At 40.9% G+C, this 15,658-nt stretch overlaps 2 protein-coding genes across 3 annotated transcripts; both read left to right on the top strand.

The window, feature by feature from the left end:
• The first annotated feature begins 444 nt into the window (after positions 1-444).
• Positions 445-10,566, top strand: slc39a8 (solute carrier family 39 member 8). Its single transcript, XM_041954124.1, has 8 exons — positions 445-994; positions 1,599-1,761; positions 4,638-4,807; positions 4,904-5,026; positions 6,227-6,394; positions 8,174-8,381; positions 9,139-9,323; positions 10,155-10,566. The coding sequence occupies exons 1-8, from the start codon at positions 770-772 to the stop codon at positions 10,302-10,304; spliced, it is 1,392 nt and encodes a 463-aa protein (XP_041810058.1). The 5' UTR covers positions 445-769; the 3' UTR covers positions 10,305-10,566.
• A 1,262-nt stretch (positions 10,567-11,828) lies between these two features.
• nat8 (N-acetyltransferase 8) lies at positions 11,829-15,224 on the top strand. Of its 2 annotated transcripts, none has more exons than XM_041954231.1 (2): positions 11,829-11,949; positions 13,212-15,224. In XM_041954231.1, exon 2 carries the CDS (start codon positions 13,221-13,223, stop codon positions 13,893-13,895), a length of 675 nt encoding a protein of 224 aa, XP_041810165.1. In that variant the 5' UTR covers positions 11,829-11,949; positions 13,212-13,220; the 3' UTR covers positions 13,896-15,224. The 2 variants fall into 2 exon arrangements, with proteins under 2 accessions (XP_041810165.1, XP_041810164.1); XM_041954230.1 differs by having other exon boundaries at positions 11,843-11,949; positions 13,209-15,224.
• Positions 15,225-15,658: the final 434 nt, after the last annotated feature.

Below are 15,658 nucleotides of genomic sequence, written 5' to 3'. Positions count from 1 at the left end.
TCGTTTGAGTAAATCAGAAACAGATTTTATAATCTCTTCATTGTTTCCTGTGTAAAAATCTTTTACGTAAAGCAACAGGTAGGATCAAATGAACACATCCTTCATACCGTGCTGCGTTTTGCAGCCTTTGCCCTGCGATGATCACCTGCTGCCACCAGGCGGCGACAGAAACGTTTAAACAACCTCACATGGGCTCGTGTTTATGATTTTTTTGTTTTTTTATACCTCCAGCTGTTTCACAATTGATCAGACGGAGCCGCCGCTGTAAACCGCCTCACGTCACGTTACACATCCGGAATGTTTTTACCACTTAACACCGTTACCCTCTGCACACACACACACGAGGAGGAGTGTGTTTGTGTTTGTGTGTGTGTGTGCGCGCGTGTGTATGTGAGCACGTTGCATACCAAGTGAGAAAGTCAGCCACAAAAGAAAGCATTGAAACGTTGCGTGCACGCGGTCGATCACCTCCATTTTTTCCCTACATGCCTCTGCCTACTGATCTTTGAACCTGGTCCACCTTATAGTCCCGACCCATCACTCAGAACCGCATCAGAAGGGTCTGCAGCTCCAGAAGAAACTTAATTAGACCGCGCGACGTGAAGGACGAGGACGAACCCGCTTTGTGCTCGGACTGTGCCATGGATCAGATTCCGGACTGCATGCAGACTGCTCGGACATCATGACTTCTCTGTGTTGACTGAACTGTTTTCAGAGGAGCACAAACAGCAGATTCATTTACTGAAGGGAAAAACTTTTAAGACCAAACATGTTGAACTTAAGATGTTTCATCGCGTGCGTTTTGCTTCTTATTTCCAAGTCCCAGAGTATACGCGTGATCGGCGCAGAGCGACAAACATTTCTGGACAATATTTTGCGCTATTATGGTGAGAATAAGTCCATCTCCACGGAGGATCTGGATGATTTTCTGCTGTTGATATCAGCCAGAAGACCCGAGTCAATAACAGACAACAATCCGCTGGCAAACCAGGAGGTGAGCACTGAACCGGAATGGAATGGGTTTATAATTGATTTCTTACAGTGTGTAACATGTAGTCATGCACAGTTTCTAAGGCTTACTTGTTAAAAAATAGATTGGACAACTTTTTAAACAACTTTTTTAGTTGTTGCACACTTTGTTGAAAATGTCTAGTAATTAATATAATAAAAAAATTCAGTCTAATATTTAATCTCATACTAATAACTTGTTCTTTGCAGGCATTTACAGTTAAATAATTGGGCTTATTTTTGACCAAATACGTGATTATGTATATTTAATGTATTTTTTCTCATTATTTTCATGTTTCCATATTGAATTATGTGTTTAAGTCTTCCAACGCTTTTTTTTTTACCTTTGCTGTACTCATTTCTATTTTACAGTTTCATTTATCATGAAATTAGCATAATAAATCCCATGAATGAATCCTGTTATATCCCCTGCCAACAACAACAACAATAAAACTTTATAGCACATTTCACACAAAATGCTGAAAAACTGATGGTAGATTAGGCAGATTCAAGAAATAGGAACATTAAGGAGGGATGTTAGAGACAAAAGAGAGTAAAAAGATATCTAATAGGGTCTTTCTGCCCCTCAGTGTCTCTCAGCAGGCCAGATTCTGTCCCAGTTTGGTCTCAGTAATGTCAGCCAGCTGTCTGTGAAACATCTGGAGGAGATCTGCCCCGCCGTGTTGACCCAGGTGCTGCTGCCCTCCTGCCCCTACACCGTCCCCGAGCCTCTGTCCTCTCTCGACTACACTGGTGAGTTGCTTCATCCCAGCATAACGCTGGTTTATTTGCTGAGACCCCCGCAAGTCAAATAATTCGCAGTTCATGGCGGTTTGTTGCCTTGAATCGAGTCTGGCGAAACAAGAGGATGCATGTTTTTAGATGATTATTATTAATCTGTTATTGCAAAGATTGCTGCATAAAGTCAATAAGATAGCAAATCTGCTACTCTCCAGGTTTTGTTAAGTTGCCACTTTTTTTATCCAACAAATCCTGATACTTCTTGCGATTAAGAATAACTTTCATCACAGACAAATGTGGACACAGAAAATCAAATCAGGAAATAAGACTATGGAAAAAGAGGAAGTGAATCCCGCTTAAGTTGGCAAAATAATCTCATTTTGTAGCTGCACTGGAGCTTTAAAGCAATCTGCCTCGTTGCTCACTTGCAATGGAGTTTATTTCAGAGTTTTTGTGCATTTTGAGGACAAAATTTAAAATGACTTTGCCAACTGCTGAACTTTCAAGCTCCACTTTTAAACCAACACGAACAAGAAGTCCTCAACATGCTCAGAAAGATGTAAAACTGAGCATTTACAACTCCTGAACAAGATCATGTGATATGATTACTACTACTACTTCAGTCTCTGTTTTCACCACCAGAAAGCAAAACGCAAACATGAAAAAAGCAGACGCTCAGACATTTGTCTTGTGTCAATCTGAATATGTGGAAAATTTAAAGAGATTTAAAGCACGGACACAATATGATGCAACAGGACGTCATCACTCTCTAACAAACCCTGATCCCTTATGTTCTTGCACATATTGATAAAACTGAGATTTCCACAACAGGATGTATTGTGCCATCAGATTTTTTTATAGTCCCTGCTAATCTGCCTGGACAGATTATCTGTTGTCGCTCGCTGTGATTGAACGGCTGTAAATGACAATGTCAGGAAGTGAAAGTGTACGGGTGTCCTGGTCCCTCTCCCTGCTTGAATCTGGACCTTAGTCTCAGGTTGTCACCTTCTATCTCCCACTCTGACTTATCTTTTTCCACTCATGACCGTCATATAAATTCATCTCCTGTGGAGGAATCATAAATTTCCACAACATCCTGGATGACTCACAGAGCCGCTGACCTCTCAGATCCACCGACAGACGCTCCTCCTCGCTGCTGTTGACAGAGTTACAACCAACTGTGACTGTTGTTCACTCGGCTCGTGATGCACGCTGTTCCTTCTCCGGCCTCGTGCACACAATTTCTCCTCTGCAAATAAATAGTGTCGTGTTTTTTGTTGAGTTAAACGTCTGTTTGGGAACTCTGTCACAGCCCTGATCCCAAAGAAGCCGGGACGCTAAAACAAATAAAACAGAATGTGACCAGTTACTGATCCTTTCTGATAGATATTAACAGCACAAAGACAATATATTTAATGTTTTCCTCATCATTTTCATTGATTTTTTGTAAATATCTGGTTATTCTTGATTTGATGCAGCAACACATGCTCCAGAAACACCTGTTTGGATCATTCCACAGGTAAACAGGTTGATTGGTAACAGGTGATAGTATCATGATTGGTTATTAAAGGAGCATCCTGGAAAGGCTCAGTGGTTCACAAGCGAGGATGGAGCGAGCTTAGCCACTTTGTGAACACATGATTGTATGAAGGACATAAACACATGGGCTCAGGAACACGTCAGAAATCCTGTTTTTATGTACACATCGTCCCAGCTTATTTGGACTCAGGGTTGTATATGATAATGAATATAGCAAAATGTATGTTTTCAAGTTCCACATCTTCCAGCAGAAATGTCTGGCACCATGATGGAGGTGCCTTCTTAAACCTTAACGTAGCGTTAGGTGGCTCTATGTACAGTTTGTGATGAAGGAGAAACATTAGCTCCGATATGTTTCCTCTGTCACACAGGAAATGATCTCGTCGGCGGCTCCAATCATTAAGTTGTGGTGTGAGAAAAGCTCAGTGTTTGCTAACTCACTAGCTAGGAGGCTAATTTAACACTCCATGCATCGTTCATGCAAACACACGCTAGCTCAAGTGCTAATATTTACTTTGACTATCACTTAATACGTTTAGCATAAAGGGCTGGTTTGACTCCAATATCAGTATGGAGCCAACAGTAATTTTGCTCATATACCAGTCTTATTTTAATTAAAAAATATTTCCCCATAGCTCAGAGCTATGTGTTTAACAGCAAGAGGACGTTCGCGGGTTGCTAACGATGCTGAGGAGCAAGCAGTTTCTCCACACTTCAATTAAATTTTGCTGTGAACATCCAAATAATGAAACTCAGCACGTCTTTTCAGCTGTTTCACAATGATCAGGTCGTTCTCCACGTTCAGAAACACAGTCTTTCGCTTTCAATCGCGGTTGTCTGAGAGCTGGATTGAAAGGGGCTTTGTGGCCCTGAATAACGCCTTACAGGCAGCAGTTACTCTTGTCTCTCGCTTGTCCCGCTCCTCTTTGTTTAAGCTTGGGTTGAGTCCATGGTTGGGTTTAGTGTCTGCTAAAACTGGCAAAGGAGGCTGGATTGGAAACGTAGCTTGAGAGGAGGTCCTGCCTCATAGACTCAACTCAGGGCAAAAAAACAAGCCAGAACTCAAATATGGCCACTGATAGATGGTCCTGAATGAGTTGAAATCCTGTCCAGTAATTAGAGTTTTTGCCCACTTCATGTCTTAGAGTTCAAGCAGCAGCAGCAAGTTTGTTTCTAATGAATGGGAGAATTGGTAGCAGCGATTGGTTAGTGGTTAGGCGATGTCACTTCCCAAAAGGGATGCAGACGCAGCACAGATAGCAACAAGCCTAAAGCATTAAAGATGTCCACAACACAAACTTTAGCACCATCATGTTCACTGTGTGGAACTGTTTGTTCTGCCCTGGCAGTGTGGGGTTATGGATTTCTGGCGGTCACTGTGATCAACTTGGCGTCGCTGCTCGGCCTCCTGCTGATCCCCTTCACTAAGAAGTCTTACTTCCCCAAAGTGCTGACCTATTTCATCGGCCTGGCCATCGGGACACTCTTCTCCAACGCTGTCCTGCAGCTCATACCAGAGGTTTGTAAGAGGTGGACTCTTCTTGATTCTTGTTTTTAAGATGTTTTAGTGCATTATAAACTAACATGCCTCTAATGTTCTCCTGCTCATCCACAGGCCCTGGGTTTTGATCCTAAATCGGATAACTATGTGGAGAATGCAGTTGGAATATTTGGAGGGTTTTACCTCCTGTTCTTCATGGAGAAGATACTGAAAATGTTCCTCGGGGTTGACCATGAGGTGAGGTAACAGTGCAGTCAGCAAGTTTATTAGGTGCAAAGCACTTTTCTTTTACTGCAGAGTAATAATAATTTATTCCAGTTTTATAACTGCCGGTAAATACCACTGATTTATTGGCTTATTGGGCTGCTAACTATTCACATTACGGAAGTCATGTAGATTATTTCTATTTTAATCATTTTGCACAAGGGTCAGGGACACAGCGTTCACTGATTGTGACCTTCCATGACTTTACAGTACAGTGTACACAGTATGATAGCACAGAACCCCAATATTATTACCCAGCAGAGATTAAAGAAGAGATTAAAATCAGTGCACAAAACATGATTGTAAAGGCAGTTAAACAATTTCATAAAAGCTGAAAAAGTCAGTGAAAACGTTCGAATGAAGCTACACAGAATGAGTTAAAACCGCTGTCATGCCTGCATGGTATATATGAAGATGATGTTTCTGCACTGTTGGTTTTGAATGGATTTAACTAATTAAACATAACATGTTAATTTGTGAGCTTTACAGGCACTTGCAGTTACATTTTGCCACCTTTGGGCATTTCCCAAAATGTTGCTGCGCCACCATATTGATCAGATTTTTGGTTTCTTTCATTCTGTTAAAGGTAGATTTATGAGCTTATTCAGAATGCTACTTTTAGCCATGCACCGTCCCCAGAGGATGAACCCTACTGACTTTAATGCTCCTGAACTTTCCTTTAGCGCCACCATGAGGTTGACATTTGGGGTTTTGAGTGAAAATCACAGTTACTGTCCTTAAACACATTCATGTCCCCCTGAGGATGAATGGTAATAACTTCTCTTTTCTCACCATCAGGTCAAAGTTTTCATTTGTGCGATACTGTGGTTTAAATTCCTGCTGAACTAATTTCCCATCATCCTCAGCTTTGCTTTGTGTTTGGCATAATAAGCGAATGGTAGCATGCTAACATGCTAAAGGAGGACATCAGCGCCGTCATTTTGAGCAGCATGTTAGCATTTAGCTCAAAGCACCACTGTTCCTCAGCGCAGCCTCACAGAGCTGCTACAAAACTCTGTTTTATTCCACATTCATTCACCAACACACGCTGCTGCACAGAAACACCAGTTTATACCGGTTCAGGTTCCATTCGCTCGCTCTCCTGCAGGTTGGGATTGATGATCCACATCCACCCTCCTGCTTATCTGACCCCTGTATCTCTGTCGTCCTCAGCACGGCCACAGCCACTTCACTCCCGCAGAGCCTCTGGAAAACTCCCTTCACAACGGGGACATCGTGGAGAAACAGGATGCCATCATTTTGACCAACGTCAACACCATCGCCACAGACAAGAGCAGCCCGACTCCAGAACCTCCACACGGAAGGACATCACCTTCTCAGGTACCAGTGCCCAGTCGCGTCATCTGTAACAGTAATTACATACAAAGGCTGGACTCAGCAGGCACTCTTCATATTAACATACACAGCAATCAGCACTGGACTCAATCCTCTCTTATCTAATGAGCAGCTGAATCTGGAGCTTGTAAAAACAGTAGGTTTCCCCTAAAATCTTATCTTAAGTAATCATGTGGTTGAGACTTGCTGTCCCCCACTGTTCGTTATCACAAACACACCTGACCGGAATTCATCGTGGATGATAAATCAGTGATTGCATTTTAAACATCTTATCAGTCGTAGGGTCGGTATGTGTCATGCACAGAGCGAAATTCTGCAAACCTAAACAGTATTTCAAACAACACCCAAAGAGGATGACGCGACCAGAAAGTGGCTGTATTTTAATGTGGGCTGGACACACTTCTTGTTGTTCTATAAGCTCAGATGAGCAGTTTTTGCTTGAGTCATTTACTGAGCTGTTATCAGTGACGCCGGGCATTTAGAGCTGCTGTTAATATTTAACAGTGAAATCTCTTGTGTACTACGGATTATTGTGGCTTTTGAAGGGATCAAAAATTCTAAACAAACAGACATGCCACTGTCACAGAGGGATCAAGCAGAGAAAACCAAGCTGAAGGCCTCAGATCCTTCCCCTCCTGTTCGGCTAAATGCTGGAATTGTCTGACTTGAGCACAAAGACCCCTTGTTCGGCCGTGGCTAATAAAAGGGGCGTTTTGTCACTGCAGAGTATCTTCAACCAGGGCCCAAATGCTCTGTTCATGCCCTCCTGCTCTCAGGTTTCCCACTAAAAACACTCGTGAGTGAGTATCTGTGACATTATTGTAGTCTTTATTTTAGCCATGCGAGGGATGGACCGTCGGTCATCACGTGGGCGCAGTTATTGGAGGAATTGATGTGAGATTTTATACAGACATTCACGGTCTCCAGAAGATCAATCCCTTAACCTACCTCGAGCACCACCATGAGGTGGCCCTCAGGATGAGTTGTAGTACCTTTGATGTTTATGCAAATGTAGCAGCATCATCAGGGCTAAATTTCAATTTGTCCATTGTTTTGGTTTATGACTAAATATCTGCAAAAATATGACATTCCCATCATGCTCCAGACCAAGAAATCAGCAATTACACTTACAAGGTTTCAGAGCATTTAGAAAGTTGATTCTTCAGATGGAAAATGGCTCAGTGAGCATCTCAGCCTCACTTTGTGTTCAGTGATAATTGTCTAATGCTAGCATGCTAATATGCTAAAATAAGATGGTGACAATGGTCAACAATAAACCTGCCAAACATCAGTATCTGATTCAGTTTTATTTATTTATATATATATTAATCTACAGAGACCCAACAATTCCCCCATGAGCAAGCACTTATAGCATGCTGATGTTAGCATTTATCTGAAAGCAGTGATTTCCCTCAGCTCAGCCTCAGGGATCCTACCGTGGCTGTAAGTTGATTTTTGATTACAGCAGCAGGTTTTAAAAGAAGTGTTTGCCGTGATGTGCAGCGATACACGTGCAAAACATCATTTTAGATAATTTAAATTATAAACATTTCTGGTTTGTTTTGCCAGAAGCAAGATCTTCAACTTTGTCCTTTATTTTGTGCATGATTTGAACTTTGGTTTTTTAAACATAGAGGCATCATTGTGCGTTATCTCTTTGGGCCGTTAAATCCACATACGTCTTTGTTGACATATGACTCCTCTTTGCTGTGATCAAACAGCAGCGTCACTCGCGTGCCTTTAACCTGTCCTGTCACTCTTCAGGACGTCCAGGCGTCTGGTGTGATGTGCCACTGGCTGCGTGGGCGACGCATCTCCAGCATCAAGACAGTGGCGTGGATGATAACTCTGAGCGATGCGCTGCACAACTTCATCGACGGGCTAGCTATCGGCGCCTCGTTCACTGTGTCGGTACTGACGGGGTTCAGCACGTCCACTGCCATTATCTGCGAGGAGTTTCCCCATGAGCTGGGTGAGTCACTCTTTTATCCTGTTGGACTGGACTTTAAAGGGTTATTAAAAGGAGGTTTTACCTTTTCACTCAAACTGAAAGCACCCCCTGGAATCTGTGATCTTTGTCGACCTCTGCTGACACACTGCAGAACTGCACCAAAGCGTTTCTCCATTACATTTCATCATGCAGCTGTTTCTGTTCTTCTGGTCGCAGAAAGAATAAGCTTTGTACTGTTCTTTATGTACAACCATATTTTTATGGTAGGCATCTTAAACCCTCAGCTAGCAGGAGTGGTGGAAGAAGTACTCAGATCCTTTACTTAAGTAAAAGTACTAATACCACACTGTGAAAATCCTTCACCATAAGTAAAAGTAGTGTCTAAAATAAAATTAGTCATTCTGCAAAAGTCAGTGTTTTGTTATTATATCTGATGTTTTTGGATTAATATTACTGCTGTATTCATGTGTATGTTGCATTTTACTTTAATAATTCTGAAACTACTTTATATACTGTTGGCTAGTTTACTTTAATTATTTTTTGGTTTGGGGTAGAAGTCTTAATAATTGCACTTTTAGTCTCAAACCTCAAAGTTTGATAAACTTATATCATGTAAATATTTCGGTTACTCCACGTTTAACTAACTACTTGACTTGCTGGCTGCTTTGATACAGAAATATGTGTCTTTGTTTCAAGTGAAGTCTTGACCCACGTTACTCTTCAAATAATGTTGAAACTGACCGTTTAAGTTCAACCTTGTGTTTCGTTCTCTCTGCAGGGGACTTTGTTATCCTGCTCAGTGCTGGAATGAGCGTCCCGCAAGCCATTTTCTTCAACCTGCTGTCCGCAGTGTCGTGTTACGTTGGTCTTGTGCTTGGTATCCTGGTCGGGAGCAACTTTGCCCCCAATGCAATCTTTGCGATCGCAGGAGGAATGTTCCTGTACATCGCGCTGGCGGACATGGTGAGTTGGATTACACGAGCTGAGGATACTCTTCATTCTTCTCATTTTTGCAAACTCAGTGTACTCTACCTGCCCAGCACCTAACAGTAGAAATATTAGCAGAAAACTTGTACTCAACATTAATCTTGAGGCCAGAAACACTTGAAATGAATGCTGGAGTTGCTCTGTGCCTGTTAGTTGTTTAAATAGGCAGCTGTTTGCTACCATATCAACCTTTCAGAGCACCTAAATGTCACCGTTGTGTTTACAGCTTGTTATGCTGCCCCCAAGTGGCCAAAAAAAAGAATGTTGAAGTAACCTTTTCTTACTAAGAAAGCCTCAAAATATGAGCCATGCAAATAAATAAATAAATAAATAAGCCTAATTTTATGAGGAGGAAATTGTGTTTGTTCCTTGCAACCCTCAGATTTATCTCATGTGCGCAGAGAGGAATGACTTACAGCAGACCATGGCTAAGCAGGGGATCATTGTTAGTAGGATCAATAAATTGATGGTTTTGGTCTTTTCTTGGGATTTGTTGACAATAAGAAAATATCTTTTGTGACCAGGCTGCAGATGTTTGACCTGCATTAGGCCAACATGTAATTTTGACCAACCACAAACTGCCGGTTTTTATCAGCATCAGCAGTCAGATGAGGAGAATGTCGACTTCTGCTCCTGTAGTTTCGTTGCATGGGAACAATATCGTAATTGTAGCCACACAAGCCAATTGATTAATACTTCTTGTTTGTTTGCTATACTTCCCGTTATGTTGACTGCTGAACAATGAGGCCTGTGTGTGTTAAACAATTGTGCACGAGACACATATCTGATTGTCATTCTTTGTCTCAGTTTCCAGAGATGGACAGTATAGCACGGGAACAGAAGCGGACTTCCGAAAAGATCATCTTCTTCCTGATCCAGAACACTGGGCTGCTGACTGGGTTCACCATCATACTGCTGATCACCTTGTTTGCGGGGCAGATCAACCTGGGCGGGTGATGGAGGAGCGCAACCTGGAGGGAAATATTAATAAATCAGCTGCTTCCATTTCTGCTCACAGCAGGAAAGTGAATGTAAATGAATGTTTTGTACAAACAAAACCAAATGTTTAAAGGAAAATAATGCTATTTAGGATGTTTTGACTATCAATTTAGTGAAACATTTACTCCATATAAAAAGGGAAAATCTTTGCAATCATTTAATGTATGAACTGTAGTGTAATTTGTTTTACGGAGACAATAAATTATTTTTTCAGTCTTCATATATTGTGAAATATCTTCCGTTTACTGCACCTCATTGATGCTGTAGTGTAAACTAACGTAAGCTGTGTTTTGGGTTTGCCTTTTATGGCAGCAGTGTTTGACCTCAGAGTTTTGGGACCTCTTTGACCATCACTGCTTCTTCCGTTTTCAGTTTTTTTTTCTTTCAGATTTTTTTGTGTTACTTGTTGAAGATAGTTTGTATTTTGATTTTTGGACCATTAAGATGTTAATGAAAATTTCAAAATGACATGCACTTCAATGAGCTTTGTAGCCATGTTCAGACTACATGAACCTGGTAGTATTTGCTTTCACATCAGAGGTTGCCAAACATCTATTTTATCATTGTTGGAGTTTTTCCCGTCAGGGTTTTTTAAATGTTGAAAGCATCTGTCAGTGGCTGTATGATTAGTGTAATAAGCAACATGGGATACCACAAACACCACAGACAAATTAAAGAAACTTTTTAACAATGCAAATGAACCAATTATGTGCAATATAACTGAGAAATGCCTTTTCAGTAATGTACTTGAACCTTTGACCTGTGTTCCTCAACTTAATTCTGTGTATCCTGTTCTCTTCATATGCAAACCACTTTTTAAACTTGATTTTGTAAATACTTTGCAGAAACAGCTGATCAATTACAGATGTTCTTAATACCTAAATAGAAATGTCCAAAAATACAAAATATGTTGTGGCTTTAAGATTTGTATGTAATGCAGTTTTCATAACATGCATAGTATTGTATGGGTATCTTATTTTTTAAAATGATAAATTGCCAACTGGGGGTCCAGAACACCCACAGGGGGTCACAGGATCAACCAGATGAGTTGTAGGATGAAAAACGAGATTAAAAAAAAATCCTCAGGCTTATTTAAACAAATGGCTAAATACGTTTTAATGCCAACAGCAATATATAAACTGGCAATCTATTTAGAATATCTATTAATATCTCTTTCTTGCAACAATTATGCAGACCGATGTTAAGTAAGTGGCAGCTTAACCACATTAAACAGCAAGTTGGAAAGCTGCGTTTATCACAACGTGCAGCTCGTAATTACCTAAATCCATAATAACATCATAAGCAGCCCAGTGGGAAAAACACTTCACATCAATTGTCATTCAGGTTCGAATATATTAGGGATGTTTGAAAGTGAAAGTTACAGGAGTTTCAACAATCTTAGAGCAAAATCGATGGAGTTCAGTTAACAAATATCGCGCGCTGGAATGGCTGGGCGGATATTTTTCCCATCCTATTGAAATCCGTGAATGCAGCATATCTGATACGGGAAGTGTACACAACTGAGATGAGACGATTTTGACTCCTCCAACTTTTCTGCTCTCAGCAAACCCACATTCTGCGCTGAAGCATCACAATAAAACACGTAAGTCACGTTTATTCTGCCCGTTTATTCCTTCAGAGGAGAATCGAAACAGATCCAAGCGAGCAAATCCTCGGCAGATTTGCGAGGCTAGCACTGATGCTAGCTGCTGTTAGCTAATCAGTCTTAGAACATAGTCTGAAAAGACGTATGTTGCGTATTCTCTTATTATTCATTTTAGTTCGTGTGAAATGATTACGGAGTTAAATCTGAGTGCTATTGCTAACGTTAAATAATCCTGGCTGTTTATTTACAAGCGTTATAAGCGACCCTCAGGTGGCGTTTGTGGGTCATTGTGATTGCACGTAAAAATGTGTTATTCAGACTTCAACCTGCAGCGGTGAACGTTCATGTTTTGTTTACTGTAAATTTGATTCTCCAACGACTTTTCCAGAGTGTCTCTTTGCCGGCCGACAATACAGAACTGCTCGTAATCTTTATAGTTCATTGAGATTTACTGTTAAGTATATAAAGTGGTGGAAAATGACCAAACACAGTGGAAAAGATTCCTACGTTCCCCTACGTCCTTAAAGTCACACAGTATGTCAAAGAAAATAAGTTAATGAACAGTTTTACTGTTACAGTAAAATAATGTCTTCTTCTGAAAATTGGGCCCCTTTCACACCCTTTGAATATTACTTAATGTGTTTATTATCTATTTATCTACTTACTCAACTTACTATGGGGTACTTTACAGCAATAAGAACATAACTGCAATGATTCATTGATTATGTACCACCTATTAAATTGCTTGTCACTTGATCAGTTTTGAGTAGTTTTTTAAAGATTTGTAAGAGCCAGGCTGTTACTGGATTTGTTCAGGCTTAATTCAGGCTTGTGTGTTTTGGTGAGTTTCTGTATGAGTGAATTTCTCCATTGTTAGATCAATAAAGTCTGATCTAATCTAATCTAATCTAATATTTGCCGCAACAGATTAAAACTGGGGTTAAAATTACTAATAACTACAAACTAATAATCACAATGAAACAAACTTGCAGAATGCAATAGATGGGCTGACTTTTTACACAACGACATGGGTTTTCTAACACAAATGGAGGGCATGCCAGCAAATGGTCATTATTTTTACTTGAAAATCCACTATAATGATCTTATACACTATGTGTTACAGTTTAGAGATACTGTACAGGAGCAGGCTTCAGCACACTAAAAAGACACAAGACACAAAGCAAAAGGACCAAATAATGAATATGTGATTGCAAACTGGTTTATTTAGTCATTTGCAGTACTTTGTCACCTCTCAGCAGAGCTGAGCCATGGCCAACATTCAGATCCGGAAGTATCGGGATGACGACGCTGAGGCAGTGAAGGAGATCTTCACCCTGGGGATGAGCGAGCACGTGCCTTCGTCCTTCATGCACATTCTGAAACAGCCGCTGACCCAAATGGTGCTCATGGTCATGTTCTGCGCTCTCATGGCCAGCTCCAAGTCCTTCCTGCTACCCATCCTGGCCGCCACCCTCTTCCTGGCTGGGACCCGGCAGTTTGTCGTCTACGTGTTCAACAGATATCTCGAAACCTCCTACAGGAAAGACCTCAACAGAATCAGGGAGTTCTACTTGCAGCAGAAGGACTCCTGCTTTTGGGTGGCTGAAAGTGACGGTCGGGTGGTCGGCTCGGTGGCTTGCCTCCCCGCTGTGGGAGAGCCTGGGTGCCTGGAGCTGAAACGCCTGTCTGTACGCCGCAGTCACCGTAGGATGGGCATCGCTAAGGCTTTGTGCCAGACAGTAGCTGATTTCACTCGTGAGAGAGGTTTTCCAGCAGTTGTCTTGTACACCTTTGTGGTGCAGACAGATGCTCAGAAGCTGTATGAGCACATTGGCTACGAGAAGATAAGAGAGATTGCCCTTTCTGAGCTTGTGGCCAAAATCCTGAACTTTACTCTGCTTGAGTACAGGCTCTATGTACAGAGAGACGGAAAAAAGGACTGAGTGGTCCTAAACTGAAACACACAGAGACCGTGTAACATTTTAGGGCACAGTACCGTCCAGTCACTCAGGTTCTATACTTGTGTCTACCCAGCATGCATTGCAGCTACGGCAACCAAATACTCAGGTGACGGGAACTGTGGCAGGTTAGGCATGTTCTCTGTTCTCAAACACACATATTGATCATTTATTATTGTTTTTTTTACCGTTGACAGAAATATCTGCTGTACTCATGATGTTTAAGGGTTTGTGTTGATTCAGCTTCCTGAGGGTCTTTTGATTATTTAATTTTGTAAAGGATTTCACAACACTGAGAATAAACCGACGGATCCGAACATGCTTCTAAAATTTGGCGCCAGTTTTTTTTTGGTTGTACCATTAAGGATTCAGTGATCAGATACCCCGGATTAGTGTCGGTCCTGAGAATGATCTCGGTCAGTGGATCAGGTATTGGCCGTGACACGAGCGATCCACATTAAATGCTATGTTTTCTTTTCTTGTTGTTGTTTTTTTTTAGTCAATGTCTTTGTAAAATTCAGTGTTTCTGTTATCGTTTAGATTGTTAATTCATGACAGGCTGCCAGTTCAGTTTTTAGTGCCACATTAATCCTTTATAGCCTCATGAATTTTGAGGAAAAGAGAGCAGTCGTATTGGATTAGCGCTCTGTATTTGCATCAGTAGATAACGGGAGAACAAGTTGGATTGGTGCATCCCTAGTACAGGTTTTTGCCATGTGCTCGCTTTACCCGAAGCATGTTATGAGATTATGCTGCACTGGAAATTAGGTGGCTGTGAATGTGTGAACGCTAAGCTGCTATGAATATCTACTTTAAAAGCATACGTGTTGTTTTGCATTCTTTTCATATCAGCCAAAAACATGACCTAAGGGGAGCGAATCCTCTGCTGCTCTTAACTGTGAGTGTTTGCATTAGTTACATATGGGCTTGGGTATTTAACAGACATGCATGTGTGATTTGTACTTTGCTCATACTAGGACCAGGTTTGTAATGTGATGGGGAAACTATTTTCCAGTTGTTTTTTCTGATCATCTGAATAATGTACTGTAAACTGACACTGAGCCCACCAGCTTTGGGTTTCTTCCTTAACCACAAATATGCTGCTGGAGGCCTAAAAGAGGATCCTGTGGGGAAGTGAGTCAGATATTAATGGTTTGGGTTTTACTGAGGTTCTGCTCTGGGGTTTGTTTTTTTTTCTGTGTTCCAGACCGATGCTCGCAAGCTGCAAGGTTTGTCATGTTGTTTTTATCAGTACAGATCTGATGAATATCTCATATCAAATGTGTGATCAGGGTACAGGACTTAAAAATAAAAAAAAAACATATTACAAAATATGAACAATTGCTTTTCGGTTCCACTGTTGATTTTGTTTTCCTGTTTATTCTCTAATATTTTTTATTTGTTTTACTTTTTCTTGGGAACATGTTTTTTTTTCTTTGTTGAGGTGAATATTTAAATTTACACATTTTCCTTGGCAATTCTTTCCTGCTGCCTTCCTCAACACACACGCATATAAAATAATACATAAACATTATTTACACAAAAGTGCTTTACATGGCAAAATAAAAAATAGTTGCTCAGGAAAGGAAGATATTTCACATTTTCTCAAAAGAACATTCTTTAATATACTAAATTCTCCTCCAGTGAAAATATATTTCTCACATTGTCTATCTGTGTTAAAACCCTGTGAGCTGTTACCTGCTTTCCAGTAAACGCAGTAACATACTTTACATCTGTATAGTGTGACC

This window comes from Chelmon rostratus, chromosome 15, assembly GCF_017976325.1.
Source record: "Chelmon rostratus isolate fCheRos1 chromosome 15, fCheRos1.pri, whole genome shotgun sequence".
NCBI classification, from domain to species: Eukaryota; Metazoa; Chordata; class Actinopteri; order Chaetodontiformes; family Chaetodontidae; genus Chelmon; species Chelmon rostratus.
The sequence above is the reverse complement of the archived record's forward strand: the minus strand, read 5'-3'. Positions and strand labels throughout refer to the sequence as shown.